We start from the raw sequence: 27,241 nt of genomic DNA on the forward strand, positions 1-27,241 counted from the left end.
GGCGGAAACCCCCAACCATGTCAACCTTCCCTCCGCGGGTGAGAGAACACCCCTCGCGTCCGACACCCCGACGGACGGAGTAGCTGCCCCTCGCGAGCCCCGAGGGAGCCCCCGGGAGGCTGCGGCCTTGGAGCGAGCTTGTCTGCCAAACCAGACCACGAAGGAGTAACCCCTTTGAAAGGGTCTCACCGTCTGTCCGGGAAGGCGCAGGCCGGCCCGGAGCTCAGCTCCGCCTGAGGACAGGCTGCCCAGCACCGGCCACCTTCCGGCCGGGCCGGGAGAAGGGCGTGTCTGCTTCCTCCCAGGCCCCGGGGCCGCGTGAGAGCCGCCCAGGTCTGTCCCCAGCAGGGAGGCTGGCCTCGCCCCGGGCTAAGCTGGCAGGTGGTGGGGGCTCTGTCCTACCCGCCCCGTGGCACAGTAAAAGTCAGTTTGGGCCTTGGCTGGTTTGGCTCAGTGTTTAGAGAGCGTCAGACTGCGGACTGAAGGGTCCCGGGTTCGATTCTGGTCAAGGGCATATGCTTAGGTTGTGGGCTTGATCCCCTGAAGGGAGCGTGCAGGAGGCAACCAATCAATGATTCTCTCTCATCATGGATGTTTGTGTCTCTGTTCCCTCTCCCTTCCTCTGTGAAATCAATGAAGATATATTTGGAAAAAAAAAAGTCAATTTGGTGGATTTGACCCCCATGGGAGGTGATGTGGTTGAGGTGAGGTCACCAGGGTGCCTGCCCCCCACCCCCGCGATGGGAGACACAGTGAGAGACGGCTGGGTGCAGCTGACGCCCAGCTCGGGCCTCTGGCCCAGGGCAGCCTGGGGGAGAGAAAGAAAGAAAGTTGTCGCTTTTGAAGCACTTGCGATGCTCTTTGTTCTGAAAGCGCTTATGTTTGAAACGATAAGAGGTTTAAACACTGTCATTTTGGAGTTAGTTTCTGTCACTATCGATGCCCCAAGGGGCCAAAGCGGAGTGGACGAGACAGCCTCCAGGGCCAGGCACACCCGCCCATTTCCCCTGGTTCCTTCTTCGAAGTGGACCCGCCACCCCGGGGCTGTGTCTGATGTTGGGGAGCCACGTCAGGGCCTGGAGGCGGGAGGAATGAGGAAACTGAGGGAAAACGCTGCCTCCTCTTTGCTGCAGGGGAAGGCACAGTCCTGGGTGGCAGCCGCCCAGCAGTGAGCCGCAGTCTTGGAGGGGAAGGGAGCGGGGTTCACAGCTGAGTGACAGAGAAGGGCCAGCTGGGCCCCGGGCCCAGGGTGGAGGCGGGGGACGGAGAAGGCCTGGGCAGGGATGGAGTCGGCAGGTCGCTGGAAGCCTTTAGAACAGTGTCTCGTGGCTCTCGCCTTCCTGCAGGCCCGGGACCCAGAGCCCTGGGATTGGCGTCCTCGCTGCTAGGAGAGGCGACCCCTCAGCCCAGCTCGCGTTTCGTGGTTTTGTTTTTATTTTATTTTATTTTATTTTATTTTATTTTTTTGTGGTCATACTGGTTTTATTATTTTTTTTTTATTGCTTAAAGTATTACAAAGGGTATTACATATGTGTCCATTTTTTCCCCCGCCCTAGACAGTCCCCTAGCCTCCCCTATCCCCCAGTGTCTTATGTCCATTGGTTATGCTTATATGCATGCATACAAGTCCTTTAGTTGATCTCTTACCCCCCTACCTCCTGCCCCCCAACCCTCCCCGGCCTTCCCGCTGCAGTTTGACAATCTGTTTGAGGCAGCTCTGACTCTGTATCTATTATTGTTCAAAAGTTTATAATGGTCTCTATTGTCCATGAATGAGTGAGATCATGTGGTATTTTTCCTTTATTGACTGGCTTATTTCACTTAGCATAATGCTCTCCAGTTCCATCCATGCCGTTGCAAATGGTAAGAGTTCCTTCCTTTTTACAGCAGCATAGTATTCCATCGTGTAGATGTACCACAGTTTTCTAATCCATTCATCTACTGATGGGCACTTAGGCTGTTTCCAGATCTTAGCTATGGTGAATTGTGCTGCTATGAACATAGGGGTGCATATATCCTTTCTGATTGGTGTTTCTGGTTTCTTGGGATATATTCCTAGAAGTGGGATCACAGGGTCAAATGGGAGTTCCATTTTCAGTTTTTTAAGGAAACTCCATACTGTCTTCCATAGTGGCTTTGTTTTTATTTTTAATAACTATTTTTATTGGTTTCAGAGAGGAAGGGAGAGGGGGAGAGAGACAGAAACGTCAGCGATGAGAGAGTCATCAATTGGCTGCTTCCTGCCCGCAACCTGGGCGTGTGCCCTGAGCAGGAACCGCACTGAGACCTCCTGGTCCGGAGGCTGACGCCCAACCCCTGGGCCACCGCGGCCGGGCCCAGCGCGGGTTTCTACTGAAGAGCCCGCCCCTCCCAGTTGGGAGCCTCCCCTTATGACGGCCCTGTCGAGCCCACCGAGTCGCGTGGCTGCTGTCCACCGGGCAGCCCAGGGCCTCTCCCGCTCATGGGGCAGTTACACGGCACCTGGTCTGACACTCCCGTCGTGCCCCCCCAGGCAGGAGCTGCCGGGAGCTGGTCCATCCTTGCTGTTTCAAGGGACCTGGCATATATGGCATACTGTTCTTAATATGTTTGCTCACCTTCTTGGCACTATGTGTTTTAACCAAGGTCACCTCTCTGAGAAAGGTTTTTTCCCCAGGTAGGGATTTCCCCCTGAAGTTAGGGAGGGAATAAAACCCCTCAACTAAGTGCCAGGCGGGTAATTAATCACTTTAACTACGAACAATCATGCTTAAGCTACATAATCTTTACTCCCTGGAATGGAGATAAGAAACGCCCTAACCTTTGGAATAGAGATTGATAGGATTGGAATCAATTGGTATAAATACAGATGTAACAAGACAACAGGACACAGAACGTAGACACAGAACCTAGACACAGAACCTAGACACAGAACCTACACAGAACCTAGAGACAGAAGAACTTCGCTGGAGAGAACATGGCAAAAGATCCTGGACAGAAACTGGCCACAGAACCTAGAGACAGAACCTAGCGAGAGAACCTGGCTACAGAACCTGGATAGAACATGGCAAGAGAACCTGACTAGAACCTGGTGACTGAACCTGGCTGGAGAACCTGGAGAACCTGGCTGGAGAACCTAGCAAGAGAATATGGACACAGAACCTGGCTGGAGATCCTAACCAGAACTTCGCTAGAGATCCTGGCTAGAGATCCTGGCTAGGCTGCTGATCAACTGAACGCTGTCTCCGTGTCATTCCTTCTTCGCCTACTCCGTCCACACCTTTGGGGACCCCTGGACCTGCTGGGGCTGGACCCCAGCAAGGAGCGCCAGGCGGTCAGAGGTCAGAGCCCCGGCCACGGGTGTCGGGTCGTCACTGACACGCAGTGTGGAACAAGCCCAATCTCCTGACGCTGCCGACGGGGAACGGGGGGCTGGGGTGTGTGACTAGCCCACAGCTCACCAGCTGAGTTAGCGGCGCCTGGGACTGGCTGTGGTTCTGGGCTGGGAGAGCTCTGTGCAGGCAGAGGCCGGAGAAGGCTGCCACCTCCGGGCAGCTCTCCAGGCTGCAGGGGCCAGAGCTGAAGCCCTCCCCTCCCTCCTGAGTCCCGCCCGTGGTCTCCGGGACCTGTGATCTTGGGGGCCGCAGAGCTGGGTGCCAGGCACAGGGGCAGGAGCACGGAGAGGCGGGAGGCGGGCCTACAGGCAGCGCTGGCTCCGTTCCAGCTGGGCAGTGGGCCGCCCCCCACCCCCCACCCCAGGACAGGACTGGCCCACATTTACAGTAACGAGCAGTTTCTGCTCAGGCTTGGACTCTGAGACCCACGTCTTCCTTGTGTTTCAGGAACACTGGGCTGAGTCAGGAGGCTCGGGCAAGCTGGGTTCAAGGAACCTATTGCCTCTTTGAGGTTCAAGGAACACTTTGGAGCTTTAAGGCCCCGGCCGGGGGCGAAGCCACTCATGCTGTATGGGGACTTCGCTACGGTCCCCGTGGAGAAAAGGGGCCGGCCAGAGGGGCTCAGTGGTTGAGCATCGACCTATGAACCGGGAGGTCACGGTTCAATCCCGGGTCAGGGCGCATGCAGGAGGCAGCTGATCAACGATTCCCTCATCATGGATGTTTCTCTCTCTCTCTCCCTCTTTGAAATAAATAAGTAAGTAAATATATGATTTCAGGGGGGAGGGGCGGGGGCACCAAGGGGCAAGGCTGGGCATCACCGGGTCCCAGCTAATGGCAGGTTGAGGCCCGGCCTCAGGGTCAGGTGCTCCTGCTCATGCCTGCAGCCAGCTGTTGAGAAGGAAGAGAGGAACCAGGTTCTGGCCGGGAACGGCCACTCCTGGGGCCCCAGGACCACACTGGGGAGAGTGCACAGACCATTCACTTTCCTCCTGCTCCTGTGGGTGCTGAGCTTTCACCCAGGACAGTGAGCAAGAGGGCCAGTCAGTGGTGAGCTGTCCACTGTGCCTCCAGGGCGTGGTGGGGCTGCAGACACCAGCTTATCAGCACGGCCACCAGCTTATCGCCCGGCCGGAGAAACTCTTCTATTGATAGCCCTGCTCTCCCGCCTCAGGCTGCACGCAGCACTGGGGATGGGGGGGGGGGGCGGGGGGATGCTATTCTGGGAAGGGCGGTGACTCACTGCTGAAAACTCACTGCCAAGTGTATGATGAGGTCATCGTGATGTGCCCGTGGCCTAGATGCCCTGGTGCGTCCAATGTGGAAGGGAGACTGGAGAAGCAGCGATTTGCTGGGCTTGGTTACCGGGGGCCTTTGCAATTGCTAGTCCCCGTCTGGAATGTTCTCCTCCCAGCGCTCTGCATGGCTGGCTCCTTCATATTCAGCTGTCCTTCTGCACTGCCCCCTCCTCGGTGAGGCCTGCCCTGGCCACGCTGGTCTCGCGGGCACAGGCCCTGGCTCATTTGAGGAGCCCCATAGACACCGAATGCATGTTCCCATGTGCTTTGAGAATGTCCCCAGTTTACAGATGAGCAAACCGGGGCTGGGGAGTTAAATTCCCTTGAGGACGTATGGCTAGTGAGCGCCTGAGACGTGAACCCAGGTCTGCCTGACTGCGGAGTGCATGCTGTGGACCACTGTGCTGCTTGGGGGTGGAGGGCCAGGAATTGATGCCAGAGGAGAGCGGAGAGGAGGGATGGGAGTTGCCGGGGGTGACCGATAAGGGAGTCTTGTCCATGAAAACTGCCCATTCTTTTAGTGAACACTTTTTTTGTTTGTTTGTTTCAATTGATTTCAGAGAGGAAGGGACAGGGAGACAGAGAGAGAGAGAGATAGAAACATCAATGATGAGAGAGAATCATTGATCGGCTATCTCCTGCATGGCCCCTACTGGGATTGAGCCGGCAACCCAGGCATGTGCCCTTGACCAGAATCAAACCCAGAACCCTTCAGTCCGCAGGCTGACGCTCTATACCCTGAGCCAAACCAGCCAGGGCTTGTGAACACGTCTTGAAGATGCTCTCAGCCAAGTTCCCCAAGTGCTTGCTTTAAATGGGGGAGCCTGGCAGGCGTGAACAGCATGCAGACTGTGCCCAGAACACAGGTGCCAGGGGAAGGGGGAAGGTGCCCGAGTCTAGCCGGTGCCCATCGCTGAGCTATGCCCCCAGCCTGCAGCCACCTGGAGGGGCAGATTTTCCGACTGTAGGTGAGTGGGTGCCGAGGCCTGATTACCCAGCACGTGGCCGTGAGAGGAGCGGGTGGGACCCCCTAGGACTGGCCCTGGCTCTGGCCTGGCCTAGGGAGGGGCACCTTTGCCACCTGCTGGGAGACAGAGGGCACTGGCATGTCCCCTGTGGTCAGGGGGCTGTGGCTATGAAGGTGACCCCATGGTGTCTAGACCCCATGCCCCACTTTTTTTGTCTGGAACTAAATAGCCTGACGTCTCCAGGTGGGACACACACGCTCTCTGGCCTACAGGAGGAGGCTCAGGGGAGACTGAACTTGAGTTAAAGAGATGCAGGACCGTGACACTGAGGGAGCACAGCACAGCACTTAGGAACCCAGTGCTGGGCTCAAATCCTAGCCTGGCCACCTACTAGCTGTGTGACCTTGGGCAGGCGGCTTTCTCTCTGCCTCAGGTCCCCGTCCTCAGACGGAGAGTAACAGAGCCCGGTGAGTTAGTGTGTGGAGGGTGCGTAGACGCGTGGGAAGTGCTATATAATGTCTTGCATAAAATCAATCATGGCCTGGCTGGCGTGGCTCAGTGGTTGAGCGTCGACCTGTGAACCAGGAGGTCAGGGTTTGATTCCTGGTCAACACACATGCCCAGGTTGTGGGCTCCACCCCCAGTGTGGGGCGAGCAGGAGGCAGCTGGTCAATGATTCTCTCTCATCATGGATGTTTCTGCCTCCCTCTCCCTCTCCCTTCCTCTCTGAAAGCAATAAAAATATTTAAAAAATCAATCATGTATTTGGACTGGAATTCATATCTGTTACACCTGCTGTAAGTGGGGAGCTTGTCTGGGATGTGGGGGTTACGAGGGAGCTGCCTCTTAGTGCAGTGTCCTATGTCGAGGGACATAGGACATAACTGTCATGTTGCTACTGTTATGAATCATAATATAAATACCTGATATGCAGGATGGTCTTAAGCGACCCCTGTGAAAGGGTCGTTCGACTGCCAAAGGGATCGCAACCCACAGGTTGAGAACCACTGCACTAGACAGAACTGGGCCAGGGGGCTCAGGGCGCTGTGTGAGCTTGGCCACGGGGCTGTCTGGCTGTGGGGTGAGCAGGCTGTTCGGTGGGGGTCGGGGGGTGGGGGGTGGGTGAGGGGCCTCCAGGCCTGAGCAGAAGCCGGGGTCGCCTGGGGGGACTGTCCTCTCCTCCTGCCACCCAGGGGCCCCAGAGGAGGGGAGATGGGTGTGACTTCCTGGGACCCTGTGGTCACCCAGGCTGGGAGCGTTAGGAAGGCTCACAGTTCCTGGGCCCGTCCCGGCTGAGCACCCCATCAGCAGTCACAGGCTCCCCTGCGTCTTGCTCTTAAAAAACTTGCCTGCCTCTGTGTGGGGAGGGGGCAGGGGGAGGCAGGCGGGGATTTAAGTGCTGTGGGAGCCGCTGGGGCAGAATGCACTCCTGCTTCCCTACCTTTAGGGTGTCTGTGCCTCCCCAGACTAGAAGAAGCTTTCCCCCCAGACTAGAAGAAGCTTTCCCCGCAGACTGGGGGGCGGAGGGGGGGATGTCCTGACAGATGCTGGATACAGCAGGGGGGTGCAGACCACGCCATGTTACGTGGCCGCCTTCTCCCCGGCTTCCCTGTGCTCTCACTTCTTGTGACGCCTGGAGGACATTTGGAGGAACTAATGCAACAGGCATGGGGACTCCAGCCAATGGCGGGGAGCGTGAGAGCCCAGCGCCCTGGCCTGGGGTTCAGCACTTTTGAGGTTCCATTTCTAGCGCCCCAGAGTTCTTTGTGGGAGCAGGCGGCTGCCCTCCGCAGGGCTTGCATGAGCCACGCCCTGCCTGCCGGACCCCCACCCTTCCGGCCTGCTTCCCCTGCTCCCTCACTGCTGTTCCTGGGAGCCACTTTGCCAGAAATCACTGGCAGGTGAAAACGCATCTCGGGCAGCATCCGGGGAGCCTGGCCTGAGACGGCCCCTCAGGCACCTGACCCGTTCAGCCTCCCTCTCAGGGGCCCCAGAGTGTCCCTGCCCGTGGCTCTTCCCGGCTTCATTCCCGAAAGCCCTGTGGACGCGTGCTCCGGAGGCGGGCCCTCGCTCGGTCATAAGCCAGTGGAAGCAGATAGCTCTCCACCCACCCAGGGTTGCTGTAAGACAAGGGTAACACAGGTTAGGGATTAGGTGACAGGTATTAGGTGACGGGCTCCGCGGCTGCAGCCAAAGCCTGGATAACGGAGGTTTAGATAAAGCACAGTTTCATTTCTCTCTCGTTCACGCCCTGATGGCCTGCCTCCAGATTTGCCTTAGGTGGGAGAAAAGTCACGCTTTATCTTGTCCGAGTTGTGGTTTTCAGGCTTTCGGTAGCCTGCCCCCAAACACGAACCTCATACACTATGTGGTGACTATGGCACAGCTTTAGTATTATTTTGTTGGGTTTGGAAAAGAAATTTACATTTTGTGAATTTCTTTCCTTTATCATTTATTTAAATGTATGCATAACCCACACATACATGTACTCTTGTATAAATACAAAATTGTGGTTATAAACGTGCTTTCTTAAAGTATAGCTTTTGATTATTATTTTTTGAAATATATTTTATTGAGTTTTTACAGAGAGGAAAGGAGAGAGATAGAGAGTTAGAAACATCGATGAGAGAGAAACATCGATCAGCTGCCTCCTGCACACTCCCCACTGGGGATGTGCCCGCAACCAAGGTACATGCCCTTGACCGGAATCGAACCCGGGACCTTTCAGTCCGCAGGCCAACACTCTATCCACTGAGCCAAACCGGTTTCGGCAGCTTTTGATTATTTTTTTGGCTTGGTTCCCTGCCTTATTAACAGCCTAGTCACTAGGCCCTAGTGTATGTATGTCTTTTCATATAACCTTACCCAAGTTGGTATCTATGGGCCAAGAGAGGCTGAGGGGCAGGGTAGGAAGGACCAGTGCAGAATAAATGGTGGCGTTGTCAACGCATCCCCTCCCCCAGTCACTGCCCCACCAGGTTTGCCATGACTGTGGAGCTTGCTTTGGCACGTGGCCTGTGGCAGAGGTGATGCGCGTCTCTTCCAGGTGGGGTAATTTTTTTTTAATCTTCACCCAAGGATTTTTTTCCCCTTGATTTTTTTAGGGAGAGTGGAAGGGAGGGATGGGGGGGCGGAAGGAGAGAAACATCCATGTGAGAGAAAAGCATCAACCCGCTGCCTCCCGTGAGCACCGGTGCTGAACCTGAAACCCAGGCGTGTGCCCTGACGCGGATTGAACTGCAACCCGTCGGTGGACAGGGTGACGCTCGGCCAACTGAGCCACCGGCCGGGCGGGTGGGAGAAAGCCTGGAAGAACCAGAGTCCATTTGCCACCCCCCCCCCCCCCTCCTGCACCAGCGTCTCCGCCGGGGCCTGGGGAGCAGGGCTCCCTGCCAGCCTGTGTGGGGGGTGGACGGGAGAGAACCCCTGGCTGTGGTGAAACACTGGCATTGGGGGTGTGCCTCTCCCTAATGCGTGGAACTCGGTGTCTTCACTGAGATGGGGGCACAACAGCGTCTGCTCACGGTCTCCTTCTTCCCGTGGTCATCAAACCCGTCAGAGTCCAGTGGTTCTCAACCTTCTGCCCTTTAAATACAGCTCCTCATGTGGTGACCCAACCATAACATTATTTTCGTGGCTACTTCATAACTGTCATGTTGCTGCTGTGATGAATCGTCATGTGAATACCTGATATGCAGGATGGTCTGAGGCGACCCCTGTGAAAGGGTCATTTGACCGCCAAAGGGGTCGCGACCCACAGGTTGAGAACCGCTGTTAGACCCACCTAGCCACACAGTGCACGTCCCAGGCGTTCTTCCAGCAACAAGTGACCTGCGGCTTCTTTAAAGCCAATGGGATGCGAGTGGGAGGATCATCGAGCCAATGGGATGTGAGTGGAAGGATGACTGAGCCAATGGGATGCGAGTGGAAGGATGACTGAGCCAATGGGATGAGAGCGGAAGGATGATTGACAACGTCTCTTGCTGCCTTCAAGCTTTCCCTTCTCTAGTTCCTGGCAGCTGGGATGCAGGTGTGATGACCCGAGCAGCGGTCACCATAGTCTAGAGCAGTGGTTCTCAACCTACCTAATGCCGCGACCCTTTAATACAGTTCCTCATGTTGTGGTGACCCCCAATTTCATTGTTACAAATTGAATATAATTAAAGCATAGTGATTCATCACAAAAACAATATGTAATTATATATGTGTTTTCCGATGGTCTTAGGCGACGCCTGTGAAAGGGTCGTTCGACCCCCAAGGGGGTCGCGACCCACAGGTTGAGAACCGCTGATCTTGAGGTCAAAGGGCGGGGCATGGCGGGGCTCCGCAGTCTGAGCTCAGCCGACCCAGGACGTCCCCTACATCCTGGGGGTCCATTCGCTTTCTTTCGGCCCCTCCAGGGCTGCTTTGGGGGAGCCGCCCCCAGCTGAGCGCAGTGAGACACCAGCCCCTGGCCCGCCCGCCCTGCGCAGGCGCGCTCGCTCTAGGCGGCCTGGTTTCCGCCTCCTGGGCGGTGCCCTCCTGGGGGGGGGCCAGGAGTCCGCGGGGGCGGGGCCAGGAGTCGTGGGTGCGGCTCCGCGTGGCCGCGAGTGTGTCTGTGCGGGGGGGTACGGGGGGAGCCGGTGCCGTGACTCAGAGGCGCGTGGGGCACCCACCGTGATAGCGGGACGAGCGACGTGGATCCCGCTCCCAGACCCGGAAGTTGGCAGGTGTCACATCCGGCAGGAGGGGGCGGGCCTCCCGGACCCGGAAGTGTGGGCGTGGGCTGTGGTTTCACCCGCGGCTGTGGCGGCGCGGCTGCGGCCCCGGCAGGTGAGCGGGGCCCGGGGAGGGGCGAGGACGGGGCTGGGGGTGGTGCTGCGGCGGGCGCCGGCGCGCCCCCTCCTTCCCGCCTCGCGCGGGTGGAGGCCGGTGATTGGGCGCGAGGGGCGCGTGACCGCCGCCGAGGTCGGCTTCCCGGCCCCTCGCCGTGGGCGGGCGCGGGGAGCGAGGGGAACGCGCGGGCTCGGCCGGCTACCCCGCAGCTCCGGCCTCCAGCCCAGCCCTCCGCCGCCCCCCACCCCCCACCCCACGTTTGCGCGTTTTGCTGGTCTCGGTCCTGGAGACGTTAGAGGCGGCGCGCCCATTGCACCGACGGGGAAATGGGCCCCAGGCGGAGCCTGACCTGCAGGGGACCGCGGGGGGCGGTGGCAGAGTGGGGTCGCAGGGCCCCTGCTCTTTGCCTCCCTGACACGTGCCCTTTCTCCAGGGCAGTGACTGGGTGGGCTCTATGCCTTGACTCTGTTCTTATCTATTTGTTTTTTTTCCTGGACCCGGACTAGGACCAGCCGAATCACTGACCAGTCCTTATCCCAGACCTGCTGGGCAAGAAAGGGCATTGGGGTGTGTGTGTATCTACAGATCGATAGTTAACACGATAGCGATAGATAGATAGACAGACGCTCCCTGACCTACAACAGGGCTGCATCCTGATAAATCCATCGTAAACGGAAAACGACACAAAATGCATTTACTACACCTGACCTACTGAGCGCACCGCTTGGCCTCGCCCCCCTTATGAGTAAATGAGCTCAGAGCACTGGCATAGCCTGTAGTTGGGCACAGTCGTCTGACACTGGCCTCTTCTATCATGAACTGTAGCCGGTCTCCTGTGATTGATCATGCCTGTCACTTCCGCACCATCGTACAGTGGGAACACGGTACATCGGGCTCTCTGTGTATCTGCAGCCGGGGCCGGTCCTCCTGCCGACCCTGCCAGTTCGATGCTCATTCCCCCCTCGGGGTGGGAAAGACGTGACCGGGCTCTGCTGGGAGTTCCTGGCAGAGGTCACCCTGCACCTCAGATCTCGGCCCCTAAGACAAGTCAGTGCTCTCAGCCTCGCGGCGTCGGCTCCCTCACCTGAGTGGTGCCCGCCTTCGCGCTGGGGAATTCAGAGGAGGCGCTTCCCTTTGCTTCGGCAGCATCCCAGCCATCCCGGTGCTGACTCAGGCCTCTCCCACTCCCCGCACGGCCCTTGTACCCAGGAGAAGCAAGCACATACTGGAGTTAGACAGACAGACGGACACACACAGACACCAATGCCCTTTTCGCCCAGCAGGTGTGGGACTCCCAGCCTCTTACCCCGGATCCCATATCCCACTGGTCACCCACGATGCTGCACCGGACTCCCAGGTCCGTGGCTGTCAGCCTGGAGCTGGAGGAGACGGCCAGAGAGGGATTTGGGACGGAAAGCCTGTTTTTGGCCGTTGCCCAAAGCTGGGCCTGGGCTCTGGTTCTGGATGGGAGTGAGGACCTTGAGGCTGAATCTGGACCCTGAAGTGAGCGCCTTTGTTCTTGGCGGTCCTGGGGCCCAGGAAAGCTCTTCTCCCCACGCGATCGTGGGAGTCTGGTTTGGGGCCTCGGTGATTGCCATTCGGTGGGGCATGTCCATCGCAGGGCCTTCACCGGGGCAGCTGCCGGTGGGGGTTCAGGTGGCGGCAACTGATTTCCGGTGTGGCTGCCCGTGGCCTTGGCGCTGCTTGAGGGGCTGTGTGACCCTAGTGAACGCAGAACACTTCCGGGTGCGTGCTGACCCCGTTTCACAGGTGAAGAGAGTCAGAGGTGGGAGGTAGTTGGCCGGGGTCCCACAGAGCCAGGCAGCGGCCCGTTGGGGTGTTTGACCTGCTGGTCTCATTTCAAAGCGATTCTGCACTTGATGGACCTTAAGAATCCCCTGTGATGCTTACTAAGAGCCCAGCCACCCTCTGGAGAGTCTCCCGTAGGCTGTCCGGCCGGCCTCAGGGACCTGTGTCTTTTTTTAAATATATTTTATTGATTTTTTACAGAGAGGAAGGAAGAGGGATAGAGAGTTAGAAACATCGATGAGAGAGAAACCTTGATCAGCTGCCTCCTGCACATCTACTGGGGATGTGCCCGCAACCAGGGTACATGCCCTTGCTGGAATCGAACCCGGGACCCTTGAGTCCGCAGGCCATCACTTTATCCACTGAGCCAAACCGGTCAGGGCCAGGACCTGTGCCTTTAACATGCTCACGGAGTGATTCTTACAAGGCAGGTGTGGGGAGCACTGCCTCCAGGAGTTGGTGGGTTTGCTGAGCTCGGACGTGCGGTTTCCCAGGGCACCCTGTTCTTCCTTTCCTCGTTGCTGTGGGATTGGCTCATCAGACCTAAGTCTGCCTTTCGGGGGGCGCTGGGGTGACTGGCCGCCGGAACCATCTCGGACACTGTTGGCCGGGACCCGTAGGGTTTTTCCGGAATCACACAATCAGACCACTGAAGACTTGGTTTTAATCTGATCAGATCTCTGCTGTTTGGGCATTCTCTTAGCTTCTGCTTAGGATCTGGAGTTCTCAGAAGGTTCTGGTTTGTTCCTGGATCGTTGCCTCGTCAGAGAGACCTCTGAACCCGCAGTGGGTGACGCGTGTTTGCCGAGCAGGCGCTCCGCCAGGGCATTTCTCTCACAACTTCCCCTCCCACGTGTTGATGTGAGAACGTGAGCAAATACCAAACAGGTTTGTTGGGGTGATGGAGTGCCCCCCCCCCCGGGGCTTAGGATGGGCAGGAGAGGAGAGACGCGCCCCTGTATGACTAAGAGGCGGCAGGTGCCGTGTGCAGCGCGGGGCCGGGGCCGGAGCGCCCTGGGTGGACCGCCCTGGGTGAAGTCCAGGCTCCAACCTCCCTCTGAGCCGTGCTCCTGTCTGTCAAGGGAGGAGAACCAAGGGCCTCCCCGGCGAAGACCCAGTGAGGGCCACGCGCTGAGGGGAGAGTGCCCCGGACGGTGCTCTGTGCACAGTGGCTCTGGCACTGCCCTCTTTCTGTTTCGGTGGTGGGACCCCGAGGCTGGGAGGGGGGAACAGCAGAAGGTGGTAAGCATGGTTCCACCGTGGCCCTCAGCACCCCATCCGCCCCATCCACCGCCCTCCTCTGCTCCACCTTCCTGCAGCCTGGAACCCTCTGTCCCACACCTCCTCCCTCTGTCCCACACCTCCTCTCTCTGTCCCACACCTCCTCCCTCTGTCCCACACCTCCTCCCTCTGTCCCACACCTCCTCCCTCTGTCCCACACCTCCTCCCTCTGTCCCACACCTCCTCCCTCTGTCCCACACCTCCTCTCTCTGTCCCACACCTCCTCCCTCTGTCCCACACCTCCTCCCTCTGTCCCACACCTCCTCCCTCTGTCCCACACCTCCTCCCTCTGTCCCACACCTCCTCCCTCCTAGCTCCTCTGCGGCACTTTCCTTGCTCCTCCTCCCAAGACTTCACCCCGCCACCCCACCCTGCCCCCACGTGCTCTGTAGGCACCAGGGCTACCAGGTAGCGTTTCCTATGCAGAGCCCTCCCTCCGCCCTGGGCCTTCAGGTGAGCCATGGCCTCTGAAAGGGCGCAGAGGAGGGGCTTGGGCAGGGTTTATATCAGAGAGGTGAGGGTTAGGATAGTGGTTTTCAAACCACTTTCTGGGGAAGTGCCTGGGGGCCCCCTGGAGACTTCGGGGGACTACGGCTCTCCCTCTACCTCTCTGCCCAGAGAGTGGCCTCTGGTTTGTTCTCTGTGCTGCGGGTTTGGGGATAATGTCTGAAAAAACCGAAAATATTCTCCTTTGAAAAAAAAGTTGCAAAGGCTTGTGAAAACAACAGGAGTGGGTTCACCACGTGGGAAAAGATGGAGGAGGCACGTCCTGCAACCTGTCCCGATGCTCCCGCTGGGAGACGTGGAGGGGGCGGGCAAGGTGACTAGCTTTCGGGAAGGCAGGGGAGGGGCCGTTAAGAAAGAATTAGTCCAGGTGGTTGTAAGGAAGAGACCTGGAGGTGGGAAGACCCCTGTGGAGTTTGCAGAAGGACAGGGATGGAGGCACTGGACTAGATAAAGCCGGTGATTGGAATTGGACGTCAGAGGTGAGGGAGGCCTGTGCTCCCAGGCGGCCTGGAGGGTTGGAGTGAGGGTGGTTGGGAGGGGTTTCTAGTTTGGGCAGAAAAAATAGGTGATGAGAGTGCCCCTCCCCCATCCGGCATGGCAACTGGGCGCATCCTTCCTGGGTCTTCTCACTTGCGGGCCTGCCTCTGGGAAGAGGGGCTCGGGTGGAGTTACTCAGGGGACCCAGGAGCCTTCTATGGGCGCCTGTCCTGAGGGCTGCGCCCCCCATGCACGCGTGGGCACGCGTGGGCACGCGTGTAGTCGGGGCCTTGGCTCCGGTTCCGGTTCCGTGGAGCCTGCTTCAGAAGGTCACACCCTTTGCCTCCCTGGGGCCCCGGCAGGGTTGCCAGGCGACCTTCACGCAATGAGGTGTGAGTGTGTGAATCGGTGCCCCTGGCGCCTGCTCGCTGCTTCATCCGGCCCCACAGGTTCTCTGGCGTGATTCCCATTCCATCTTCCGCGACCCGAGGGCCATGTCGGGCTTAGCCCCCTTTCCCAGTGAGAAGCAGGGTCATCTGCCCAAGGTCAAGCAGCTGGTACAAGGTCACCCTGGGATTTAACGCAGGACCATTGGGCTCTTTCTTCTACCCCCGACGCCTCTTAACTCCTCAGCGTCGGGGCGGGAGGGGCCTCCTCCCACCTGCAGAGAGTCCTGCACGGACTGAGCGCTGGCAGGGTCTCCCTTCTGGGGCTGTCATGCCCACTTTTCAAAATCGCGGCGAGTGAGTTCGATGGTGCTTGGGGCCAGGTGAGACGGGCGTGGTGGTTTGAGGTGTCATTACCTCCCGTGTGCAGTCAGGGACCCGGCCGTCTGAAGCTGGAGTCCTTCTGGGAAAGGGAAAGCAGGTCAGGTCACCAGGTACTTCCTCACTGAGAAGCAGGTAGGACCGTTTCTCCGGGACCGCAGGTGTTCTTGACCTGAGGGGTGGGTTGAGGCCAGACTTGTACCACACTCTTGGATTGAACTGCGCAGGTTGCTATGGTAACGAAGCCCTCTGCTCTCCTAGGTGGATGCGGGAAATTTACCGGCGACCCCAGGCCTTTAGAGCACGCCTGGCCCCGAGACTTCAGGCTTGGAAGTAGCTGGCAAGTGCTGAGTGTAACGCTGAGGAGGGCCGGCGCTGGGGACAGCAGGCCCAGTCACCGTTCGTTACGATTCAGTGCGAGCGGTCATTTTGCTGACTCAGTGTTGAGCTCAGGGGCGTCAGGAGTCGCCCCTAATGATCGCTTACCCCCAAGGGTCAGGAAGATGAGTATCTGTTCAGGGCTCAGGAGCCTGCAAAGGCCTGCTCACCTGAGGCTCAGCCCCAGCGGGCGCTCCAGCAGTGCCCACTGTCTAGAGGAGGAAGCTGCGGCGAGGGGCCTGGATCAAGGTCACACCACCCCATAGCTGGGGAGCCCACGTGCGAAGCCAGGGCGCCTGTTTCCAACGCCTGTGCTTTCCTTGCGTTCTGGGGGGAGAGGGGACCTGACTGCTCTGGGGTGAGGGGTGCCTCTCACCCTCTCTAGGGCCGCAAGCCTTACTCCGACCTGAGCAGCTCTCGCATGGGAAGTGCTGTGTTTTGCTTTCTGTTTTTAATCTCCCGCCTCTCCCCCCCGCGCCCCCCCACCTGAGTTTAGTCTTTAAAGCGGCGGTTCTCAACCTGTGGGTCGCGACCCTTTGGGGGATTGAACGACCCTTTCACAGGGGTCGCCTAAATACATCCTGCATATCAGATATTTATATTACGATTCATAACAGTAGCAACATGACAGTTATGAAGTAGCAACGAAAATAATTTTATGGTTGGGGGTCACCACAGCATGAGGAGCTGTATGAAAGGGTCGCGGCGTGAGGAAGGTTGAGAACTGCTGCCTTAAAGGATCTGATATCAGTTGAAGCAGTTTGTTTTTTGAGCTGAGCAGCTCCGGCAATGACCCTCATTGAGCAACATCGGCGACACGTGGCTCTTTCTTCCTTCCCTATAAGGACAGGTCTGCAAGGCCGCCCCGGCCTGGGCTCTTGCCAGCATCGCCTCTCCACCTGGAGGTTCTGCAGCCCCTCCCGCCGCTGGGCAGAAAGGATGCTCCGCCTCTGGCCTGAGTGCCCCAGGTGCAGGCAGCCTCCTCGGCCTAGCACCCTCCGCTCAGTCACGTCCCGTGTAGCAGGCATGTGAGGCTGAGTCAGGCCAGACACAAGGAAATGGGAAGAAGCTGTGACCCAGGGGCCAGCGCAAGGCCCGGGGGCAGCTCCGGTGCAGCCAGGACCTGCAGTGTCACCCGGCCCCTGCCCTCCCCCGCCTGCGGAATCTGTCCTCCTGGCCCTGTCTCCCCTGCAGGGCATGTGCAGTTCGGGTGAACACCTCAGCCCAGTGTTTCTCACCCCTGGGAACGGGCTGCTGACCTTCAAAGATGGGGAGGTAGCACGCGGGTTCAGGCTCCTGGCTTCCCCTGGGAACCTGGCAGGTCTGGCAAAGCCGCCTCCCTCTACCTGCAGGTGGTGCCCCCTGCCACAGGCCGCCCCCCCCCCCCCCGCCACAGGCCGCACCCCCCCCCCGCCACAGGCCGCCCCCCCCCCCGCCACAGGCCGCCCCCCCCCCCCCGCCACAGGCCGCACCCCCCCCGCCACAGGCCGCACCCCCCGCCACAGGCCGCACCCCCCGCCACAGGCTCGGGCGGTGCGCCTGCCTCGCCCCTGTACGCACAGGCTTGTGCTAAGGGATCTCTGGTGGAGGTGAGCTGCAGAGGAGACAAAGCAAAACAAACAAAAAAGGCAGAGAGAGCCCGGCCGGCGCGGCTCAGTGGCTGAGTGTCAACCTCTGAACCAGGAGGCCACAGTTCCTGCCCCAACAGGGCACATGCTCTGGCTTGGGGCTCAGTCCCCAGTGTGCGGTGTGCAGAGGCTGCTGATCAATGATTCTCTCTTATTGATTTTCCTCTCTCCCCCTTTCCCTTCCTCTCTGAAATCAATAACAAAATATATTTAAAAAAGAAAGAGAAAGAGAAGAAAGCCTTTTCCCCCCTAGGATCCTGCCGCGGGACGAGTGACTTTCGCTGGCCATGGGGGCGGGATCACAGATGAGCACTCGCTTTCCTTGCCTTTCCACCCAGTTCTCTCGCTGACCTCCTCTGAGTTGGTGGAGTCGCCCCCCCAAAGAGGTGTCGTGTCGCTGTGCCTGCCCCCCCCTTCCCCACCAGCCTTCTCCCTCTCCCGGCCATGCGGCCCCTTCAGGGGCTTGGGGGCGCCCTCCTCACGCCACTGTCCCCACCCCTGTCACGGCCCCTCGCACCAGGTCGCTGTGAACTGTTTTGCCTTTTAAAACCAAACAGTTCCCGGAGAATTGCATCAGCTTTGGTATCTTACGGCCGCGTCTGGCGCACAGTGAACATTTCCTTACAGCCCTCTGTCCCTTTACCCTCCTCCTTCCTTTGGGTTCTTGTTCAGTGTTGGCGTGACGCGATGCATAGCATTAGATGTCTGTCAGTAAGCGCCGCCGAAGGAGTGAGGACGGAGAGCGGGAGAAGCCCGGCCTCACACCCCTTGTCTCGGTGAGTCGCCACTGGAGGCGCTGGTTCCCCCTCCCTGCCTGTCGGTTCCCTGTTGGGGGCCCCCTGGGCACCCCGGGAATAGCGGGGTGAACAGGCCACTTTCCTGCCTGTGGCCTCTTCTCGCCTCCCTCTCCTTCCTGTTCCCTCCTTCCAGGCAGCAGACTCAGACACCGCATCCCCAGACCCGGCATCCTCCTGGGCACCTTGCCAGGTGGAGGGGGTCCTGCTTGGGCCTGCGTGCCAAGGGGCGAGGTCATGGGCTTGTCAGGCCTCCAGACACAAAAGCCCCGCTCCCGCCCTCCTCGTTGGGACGTCCCTGGTGGCTGCAGCACTGAGTCGCGCTGGATGGGATTTTGTTGCCAGGTGGGTGCCTGGGAGGCCGAGCCCTGCCAGCAGCAGGTGCCAGGCCTCGGCCCTGCTCTGTAGGCCTCGGGCAGAGTATCGCCCTGCCCCGTTCTCCTTTTCCCAGTTAGGGACCAGAGAAGTGCTTGCTGCCCCGGGCCCATGGGCGGCTAGGCCTCGGGAAGGCAGGCCCGGCAGCGTGGCAGCCGCAGGGGCGGCTGTTGCTCGCAAGACAGGCATTTGCCTGCCGGGTTTGAGATGTTGTCAGAGGGCCAGGCGGGCGGGGCTCTCGATCTGCCATCTAGCATCTCGGGCTCCCCTCCTGACTCCGCGTCAGGGCGATGGAGCGGGAGGCAGAGGTGCCTGTGAGATTTAAATACCCAAGGCTTGGCTTGTCGCCCTTTGGAACACTTTCCCTTCTTCCTGGTCTTGCTTTCCTCCCTGAATTAGGGGTCATTAAGCCTGTGTTCCCTTTACTCACTAGTGGTTATGTAAGGCGGTGCCTCTCAGCCGGTGGCCGCAAGGATTTCTAAAACATGCACCGCCTGACTCACGTCAGGGCCTGACTTTTCTTCCCGGAGACTGAAATAAAGACAACAGCCAGCCGGTGTGAATGAGTCAAAATTACACCTGTTTTTGTCAGATCAGCAAAATGTACACATTTCTTGGTGCGCCCCCCGCAGGAGGGCAGCGGTTGGCTTATGTGCTGTGCGGTGCGGAGGGCTGACGTCGCTGGCTTCAGGGGAGAGTTGGCAAAGGGCTTTGCCCTCAGAGGAAAGTGACCATCGGGGTTGTCCCCCACTTACAGGCGAGGAAAACGAGCCCCGCGGAAAGAGAGTGCGGGCGCCTGTGGGTGTGGAGTCCTGGGCACCCCCCTGCCAGGAGGGCCTTGAGGGTGGGTGAGAGGAGGCAGCGGGGGTGGCGTCTGGCGGCAGGAGCAGCGGCCACGGGCAGGGCGCCTAGGCCGGCGTCCCCTCCTTTGTCACAGGACGTGCGGGCTTGAGAGGGATGTCGGTGGTGAAAGCAGAGGAGGTGGGATTAGAGGAAGTGCTACCTCCTGTCCCACTGTGGCCGCTGAGAACATGCTGCCCGGACAGAGGCCCATTGACAGCTGAAATCAGATCGTGACACCTCCCGGGGGGTGGGGGGGTGCTGTCCTAGGGAATTGCGGCTCTGCCCAGGGCTCTCCTGGTGGGTGCAGGGAGACCCTCCAATGAGAGTGCGCCTGGGCCCGCCGTGCTGTTCGTGTGTGGGTGGCCAGCTGCCCCGGCCGAGCTCCCCCTCTCGGCCGGGGTGTCTCCGTGCTCAGCCTGACTGCGGAGCAGTGGACCCCGTTCCGGCAGGTCCCCCCGGTGGAGAGGGCTGGGCGCTGTGCCGCGGAGACCCGGCAGGTTCTCCCGGGTATCGTGGAGCCTGAGGAATACTGAGTTCTGGGGTGCAGCCCTTTGCTCGCATTGGCTCCAGGGTGGGCCTCACGCTAAGCCAGCGCTCTGCCTACCCCATCGCTCGAACCTGCACTGACCCATTTCCCAGGTGGAGAACCCGAGGCTCAGGGAGCGCGCACCTGGGCGAGGTCCTGCAGCTGCTGAGGGGCAGGGGCGGCACTCAGCCGGGTCTGTCTCCCCGAGCCACCTCCCGACGTGGTTCGGTCTTCAGAACGTTGCTCTGCGTGTCCCCCTCCTGGGGGTCACGCGTGCAGCGTAACCTCTCTCGCCCTCTGGAGCTCAGCTCCCCCGGGGCCTTGCAGCCCGCTGTGCCCTGCCCAGCTGCTGGACCACGGGCTGGGGAGCAGCCGGGGAGTGTGGACAGAGTGCGGTTTGAACTTGGCTCTGCCACCTGCAGATGGGCTGATGGCCACCGGGCAGGGCTGGGAGGGACAGCGCATGTCACACTCAGGCTGCAGCAGCATCTCCTGGAGAGACCGACGTGGGGCCCCGCCCGGCTCGCTGACGGGCACCGGCATGGCCAGCGAGTGTCCTGGGGCGCACACCACAGACGCCCGTCCTTCCCGCCAGGCTGGGGCCCGTCAGCCTGCAGGTAGTGGCGCCATGTGACCCTGCCTGGGTGGCTCTCTAAAAGGGGGCTGTACACGGGCACCCCGTTCCGTCGCGTTTCAGAGGTGTGATCTTACAAACGAAGGCAAGGCCCTCCACCAGCAGCGGGAGGAGGCCCACTCCCGCGGCACTGGCTGTGCTGCGGGGTGACCAGACCGCGTATCTCCGAGGTCTGCCTGGGACGTGTGGAAGCGGGGCGTTTGTGAGCCTGGAGAGGGGCCTCCCTCGCGGCTGCGCGGGGACACGACGGGGAAGCAGGCCTTTCCTGGCCAGTGGGGGTGTGGTCGGGCCTGTCCGTCCCTCTCTTCACCTTTTGTGACCCTCGGAGGTGCCTGTCCCTTTCTGTGACAGATGGGGAAACGGAGGCGGCCTCTGTCCGGCCAGCACGTTCTCGGTTGCGATGTCCCTGGCCACCGTGGGACTGGGTGTAGCACTTCCTCTAATCCCACCTCCTCTGCTTTCTCAATTGCTTCCCTCTCAGGCCCGCATGCCTGTCGCAGGTGTGACATGAAGGCAGAGAGGCATGCGACGTGCCTGTGTGACAGCGGAGGGGCCGCCGGCCTAGGCGCCCCGCCCGAGGCCCGCTGCTCCTGCCGCCAGGCGCCACCCACAGAAGCTGCCCTGGCTGTCACCGGGGCCCAGAGCACCCCCTTGGCCGAGTCGGGGCGGACTCACTGGACCAGCAGTGGGGCGGGGTGTGGGGGACTGCAGCTTCCCCAGCGTCAGAATCTTCAGGACACGAGCGGCCTTGGGAGTGAGCAGACCAACACGAAGGCAGGCTCTGCAGCGCCTTCTAGAAAAGTTAGACAGATAAGCACAGCACCCAGCGAGCCGTGGGTGTTCTGTGTGCGCCTCCTCCTGGCCCCGGGGTCTGGCTGTGAGCCTTGTCATACAGACGGTCTGTGAGTGTCCCCCGGGCAGATGGCGGGCAGAGCATCACGCTGTGCATGTCGCTGTTTCTCTTCCTCCTGGCTGCCTGGGAAGCCAGTGGGGAATTGTTTCCCTGTCGTGATGAGGTCGTGACCGTGACAGTCCGTTGTGGCACGTGGGGAGGACGGCAGTTCCAGAGAACCCCGAGGGGACCCGAGGCTGCCGGTGCCTACATGTAACCAGCGGTGGCGTTGGGGGCTGTGCTGGCGCAGCCAGCCAGGCCCGGGTGAGGGTGGACGTATTCCTGGTCCGGATGGAGATAGACACATGCCAGGGTGGGCGCTGGCATCGCCTGGGGCCAGTTCCTCCCCGCCCCTGGCTGCGGCGCTCTCCGCTCGCCTCTCCCATCTGCTCCTCGGGGAGCGCCATCTGTGCTCCCTCTAGCTGCTGAGTGCGTTCTCACGTCCTGCTGGCCATGATTGGGCGGAAGGAGCAGCTCCTTGGTCTCCCTGGGGAGAGGGCTGGGCAGGGCGGCAGGAGCACAGGAAATGGGGCCCCTGCCCCTCCTGGAGCCACCCTGGCGGGGAGCACCCTCAGGAAGCTCGTCTGTCTGCACCCCGCCAGCTTCTCCCCTCACATCAGCACCGTCCTGTGTCCACAGGGAGCGATGGAGACCCTGAAAGACAAGACCCTGCAGGAGCTGGAGGAGATGCAGAACGACCCGGAGGCCATTGACCGGCTGGCCCAGGAGGCCCCTGAGGTAGAGGGAGGCCCGCAGAGGGCACCCAGGCGCTTGAGAACGCTGGCTGGCTGGGAGTTGGGCCAAGTTCATCTCCCTTTCTGTGGCCTTCCCCCTGGTTGGGACCCAACCGGAGACTCCCCTGAAATGTCAGCCCAGTTCCCGGGGCTCCTGGGAGCTCGGAGTCCAGGGCCCCACATGAACCCGCCCAGCCCAGGAGTGCCGCCCCGTGGGGCAGCCTGGCCCTGGAGGCGGTTTCTGGACGCTCGGGCCCCCATCGCAGCCGCCTACCCCAGGGCCCCTGGCCTGCGTCTCCATGAGGAGCCCTTCCCGGCTGGGTGTGGCTCCTCTGACACCCGTTTCCTGTCGTAACTGGCACCTCATCCGGCCCCTGATCTGTCCTCCTGGGGATACAGAGCGCCCTCGTCCGCTGCCCCGCTGGGCTGTCACCAGTTATAAAGGGCTTCCCACGTCGTGAAGGGCCTGCCCGCCCTCCTGGCTCTGGCCCTGTGGCTCCCCGCCAGGTGGGAGAGGGCAGCGCCGGACGTGGCCACGGAGCTCAGGTGCCACCTGGTGCTGGAGGGGGCTGTCCCCCGTCTCAGGGTGGGGGCTCTGACTCTTCGCCCTCCTCTTGGTAAAGACGATTCCCCGGCAAATGGGCAGGGCTTCTGGTCACCGCAGGTCCAGCCAGGGTTCCTGTGGCTGCCACCTCAGGCTGGTGGCCAGGACTGGGCTGAGGGCGAAGCGCCGCCCGGCTTGGGAAAGTGCCTTCCCAGGGCATGTCCAGGGGCAGAGGTTGGCATTAGGTTGCCTGTTGGTGGGAGTCCTCTGTCCGTAGGGACTCCCCTATGGTTCTTGGGGGCCCCTCTGTTCGCTCATCTGCACAGTTCTCTGCAGGACACATGCGGCCCAGGAGGCAGGTCTGTCCCTGGCTCGCTCGCCCTCAGTCACTGACTTGGGGCCTGTGGTCTGGCCCGGGCCACCTTAGTCCGCCTCAGAGCAGGTGGCTGACTGCATCCTGTGGGAAAGTGTTGGGGCTCTTGGTCCCTTCCCTCCTGGAAGGCCTGGGGCTTTTCCTATAAATTGGTCCCCCACCACCCTCCTGCTCTGCTCAGTCCGCGGTGCACCGTCCTGGGCCTTGGGCCAGCTGTGGCCTTGGGCCAGTGTCCCACGTGTCCCCACCGCGGCCGATGGGCCAGGATTCGGGAGGTGCCGGTGGAGGCTGGCTCAGGGGTGAGCCGCCGGCTGAGCGGGGTGGTTCTCAGGCCAGGCGTCCTGTCCCTCAGGTCCAGGACCTTCAGCTGGAGCGCGAGATGGCGCTGGCCACCAACCGCAGCCTGGCCGAGCGGAACCTGGAGTTCCAGGGCCCCCTGGAGATCAGCCGCTCGAATCTCTCGGACAAGTACCAGGAGCTCCGGAAGCTTGTGGAGCGGTGCCAGGAGCAGAAGGCCAAGCTGGGTAGGGTGGCTGCTGGAGCGGCCGGTCAGGGTGGGCCTGGGCGAGCTGCTGGGGTCCTGGTCAGGGAGGGCCTGGGCAAGCTGCTGGGAAGCCTGGGAGAGTGGAGCCCGCTCGCCCCCAGGGCAGGAGGGCCCAGTGACTCTAGCCGTGCTTTCCTCACTGTCGCCCTGGAGGGTGGTCCCGCTGTGACTCATTTCATAGGTGATACCAGGAGGCTGTTGGCTGGAGGTGGGGCTGGGATTTGAACCCAGAGAGCGCGTCCTGCGCTGCCACGGCTGTCGGCGGGGCCAGCTCCGCTTCTGCGCTCTACACAGCCGGCGGCTTTCTTGTCCTGGGACCGCTGTGAGGGCGGGAGGCGCATCCTGGCCTGGACCGCAAGGCTCGGTGCTCGGACGGGGCAGTGACTCCCCCGAGAGGCAGAGCAGGGCTGGGGCTGGGCCCGCTGAGCAGCCCAAGGGCCTGGCCTCGGCACACGGGCGCTGGAGCCGTGGCCGAAACCTGGCCCCCAGGCTGAAGCGGGAGGCCCTGCTGAGATGCCGACCACGGACCCTCTGTTCCAGAGAAATTCTCGTCGGCGCTGCAGCCGGGGGCCCTGTTAGACCTGCTGCAGATCGAGGGCATGAAGATAGAAGAAGAGTCTGAGGTGAGGTGGTCTGGCACCCCCTCCTTGAGCCCTTGTCATGAGTGCCGGTGTCTGCAGGGGGCGAGGGCGCCTGAGTAGGTGGCAAAGATGAGTCACACTCTTTGTCCCAACGGAGGCCCTTTGGGACACAGAGAGCAGGGCTCCCTGGCTGAAGCAGAAATGGATGAGCGACGGCAAGGTCATGGGCAGCTGGCCGACCAGGACGGACGGAGGGCAGAGTAGCAGGAGCCCCTGAGGACTGGGGCATCCCCCCCCCCACCCCACCCCCGTCACCTGGGCCTGCCTGGCCTCTCTCCTGCTCCCCTCTGAGCATTCCCATCTCCGGGGGCCGCCTCTTGTATGTCTCCGTGCTCTGGGAGGAAGCTGTCGGGTCCTGCCAGCCCTGGGCCACTGCACTAGACCCAGTAGCCAGCATTCACCACTCACTCGGCACATCCGTGCAGTAGCCACTGGGCCCCGCACAGGGCCAGGGGCCAGGCCGTGGGACCTTGACGGGCAGCCCCTGCCCCCCAGGAGCTGACATTCAGTGGGAGTCAGAATGAGCACATGAGGGCATATCAGCAGGGATGCACCGGGGGAGGTGGGGAACGTGGGGGGGGCAGGGGGGCGCGAGGTGGGAGGGCCACAGCTCATCTTTGACCCGGGACGGGGGGTGGGGCATGGGCGGCTTTGGTCCCAGCAGCCCTAGTGGTCACCGACCTTCTGTGCTCCAGGCCATGGCTGAGAAGTTCCTGGAGGGCGAGGTGCCCTTGGAGACGTTCCTGGAGGACTTCTCGGCCATGAGGAGGCTGGCGCACCTGCGCCGTGTTCGCGTGGAGAAGCTCCAGGACGCGATGAGGAAGCCCAGAGCTTCCCAGCAGCCCGCGGGCGCCAGCACCCCTCCTCTCCGCCCACCCCCCCCATCTCGCCCGGTCCCCGCGGCCACCCCCCCTGCGGCGGAGGAGCAGCCACCCCCACCCCCGCCGGCGTCGGGGGTGCCTCCCTACCCTCTGCCCTACAGCCCGTCTCCCGGCTTGCCCATGGGCCCCACCGCCCAGGGCGCGCTGCCGCCCGCACCCTTCCCCGTGATGTCCCAGCCCTCCTTCTCCTACAGCGGGCCTTTGGGCCCCCCTTTCCCGTCAGCCCAGCCGGGGCCCAGGGCTGCTGGGGGCTACTCTTGGTCCCCACAGCGGAGCACGCCGCCCCGGCCTGGCTATCCCGCGCCTGCCTCTGGTGCCTCTGGCCCCGGGTACCCCTTGTCGGGGGGCCGGGCTCGCAGTCCTGGTTACCCTCAACAGCCCTCCTACCCCGCGGCGGGAGGAAAACCTCCTTACCCGACGCAGCCCCAGTTCCCCAGCTTCCCGGGCCAGCCCCAGCCCACAGGCCCCCCTCAGCCTCCCTACCCCCGCGGGCCGGCCCCTCCCTACGGGTTCCCGCCGCCTCAGGGTCCTGCCTGGCCTGGGTATTAGGGCCCTGGCCTCGGCCCTCCCCTCCTTCCGCCTGAACCGCACCGTTGGCCCCCCCTCTGCTGAGATTCAAGGTTAGATTGGAAGTGGAGTTGGCTCACCCCATGGACTTGGGATCCTGCAGGCCCCGGAAAGGCACAGGCGGTCACAGCGCTGCCAGGTGGGGAGTCCATGCCTCCCCATGGCGTCTGCAGGAGCCGCTGTGCGCCCGCGACGGCTGCTGTGTCTGCCTCCCGCTCTGAACAGTGCGCCGGCTCTGGGGGCGGCTGGTCTCGGCCCCTGCTCACCCCGCCCCGGGTTGGCATAGTCCCCGTGGTGCCCGCACCCAGGGGTGTAGCTCTGTGTCTCTCTGGTCCATTCGAGGGTGGCCCGCCCCTCATACATGGTCAGGGTTGGGTCGAGGGGAGAACAGTTAGGAAACACCCTTCATGATTTTAAGTCAAAAAGCCATAACTGGGCTCTGACGGGCTGGTGTGGGATAAGCTCGCACTGTGTGCGGTCTGAGGGACAGCAGCCGAGCAGCGCGTGGGAAGACGGGGTCGTGAGGGTGGGCCAGACCTCGCCTGCGCTGGTCAGGGATCCTGGGGGTACCTCGGGCCCTCTGGCTGGACAGGAGGGAGCAGCTCTGGCCCAGGAGGTCATGGCCCCGTGGGGGCTCGGTTAGGAGTGGGGCCAGGTGCCTCCCCAGCCACCCTCTCCTGGTGGACCTTGCCCAAGGCCCGCCCAGCTGTCCACCTCTCAGTGCCTTGAGTCTCCTTCGAACCACCCCGCCCTCGGCCCCTCCTGGCTCCCCGATGGAATTCCCCACCCCACCCCCTCCGAGAGACATCAGAAGACGCCTGACCGTGCCTCCCGTGGCGCTAGGACACCTCACACGTCAGAGTCTCATCCTCAGAATGTCAAGGGCAAGGATCTGCCTCCGCACCAGCTCAGCACCTGGGGGGCAGCACGTTCAGCCATGAAAACCACAGACCGCGGGTGTGAGCACACAGCACGGGCTGGGGGGTGGGAGTGAGCCAGGTCTCGAGGCAGAGCCTGGAGCTGCTACGGGGGGGCGGGGGGGGGTCCTATGTGCCTTGAAACATCCACGGCACGGCACCGGCGGCTGGGGCCTGCAGGAGACGACCTTCTGGTGCTGGCGCGGCAGTGGGTGCACGTGCAGCAGCGGGTGCGCGGCAAGAGGCTCGCTTCGCGACGGGGCCCCTGCCCATCGTGCGTGCTTCTCATAAGCTATTTATAAAGTGGAATCACTAACGGGCTCTGCGGGGCCCAGTGCGTTGGAACTGGACAGCGATCGCTTGTGTGTTGTATAAATAATTGCCAATAAACCGAGGAGCTCTGCCGCCTAGTGGTTCCCTGGGGGTGAGAAGTGCAGGGGGCTGGGGGGCGGGGGCACGATTTCTCTGCCACCTGAGGCCTCCCTGACTCATGTGCCCCATCGTTCCGGCTCCTCTCCTGCGTGCTGCCCTCCCGGCTCCACCTGGGCCTGGCTCTAAGCATTTCCACGCCCCAGCCTGTAGCTGCCTGGTCCTCGGAGGACAGCTGGGATGTGCGAGGCCTGCCCCTGCTGGGCTGGCGGCACCTGCTGGTGGCCTGCCCAGGAACCCCCCTG

At 61.3% G+C, this 27,241-nt stretch overlaps 1 protein-coding gene across 3 annotated transcripts; it reads left to right on the top strand.

Annotated features, from left to right (window-relative positions):
* The first annotated feature begins 10,295 nt into the window (after window positions 1-10,295).
* Window positions 10,296-26,971, top strand: VPS37C (VPS37C subunit of ESCRT-I). 3 transcript variants are annotated; one of them, XM_059710510.1, is made up of 5 exons: window positions 10,296-10,452; window positions 22,006-22,104; window positions 23,370-23,541; window positions 24,102-24,184; window positions 24,898-26,971. In XM_059710510.1, the coding sequence occupies exons 2-5, from the start codon at window positions 22,012-22,014 to the stop codon at window positions 25,630-25,632; spliced, it is 1,083 nt and encodes a 360-aa protein (XP_059566493.1). In that variant the 5' UTR covers window positions 10,296-10,452; window positions 22,006-22,011; the 3' UTR covers window positions 25,633-26,971. The 3 variants fall into 3 exon arrangements, with proteins under 3 accessions (XP_059566493.1, XP_059566494.1, XP_059566492.1); XM_059710511.1 differs by lacking the exon at window positions 10,296-10,452 and adding an exon at window positions 12,093-12,225; XM_059710509.1 differs by lacking the exon at window positions 10,296-10,452 and adding an exon at window positions 17,965-18,078.
* Window positions 26,972-27,241: the final 270 nt, after the last annotated feature.

Source organism: Myotis daubentonii, chromosome 9, assembly GCF_963259705.1.
Source record: "Myotis daubentonii chromosome 9, mMyoDau2.1, whole genome shotgun sequence".
NCBI lineage: Eukaryota > Metazoa > Chordata > Mammalia > Chiroptera > Vespertilionidae > Myotis > Myotis daubentonii.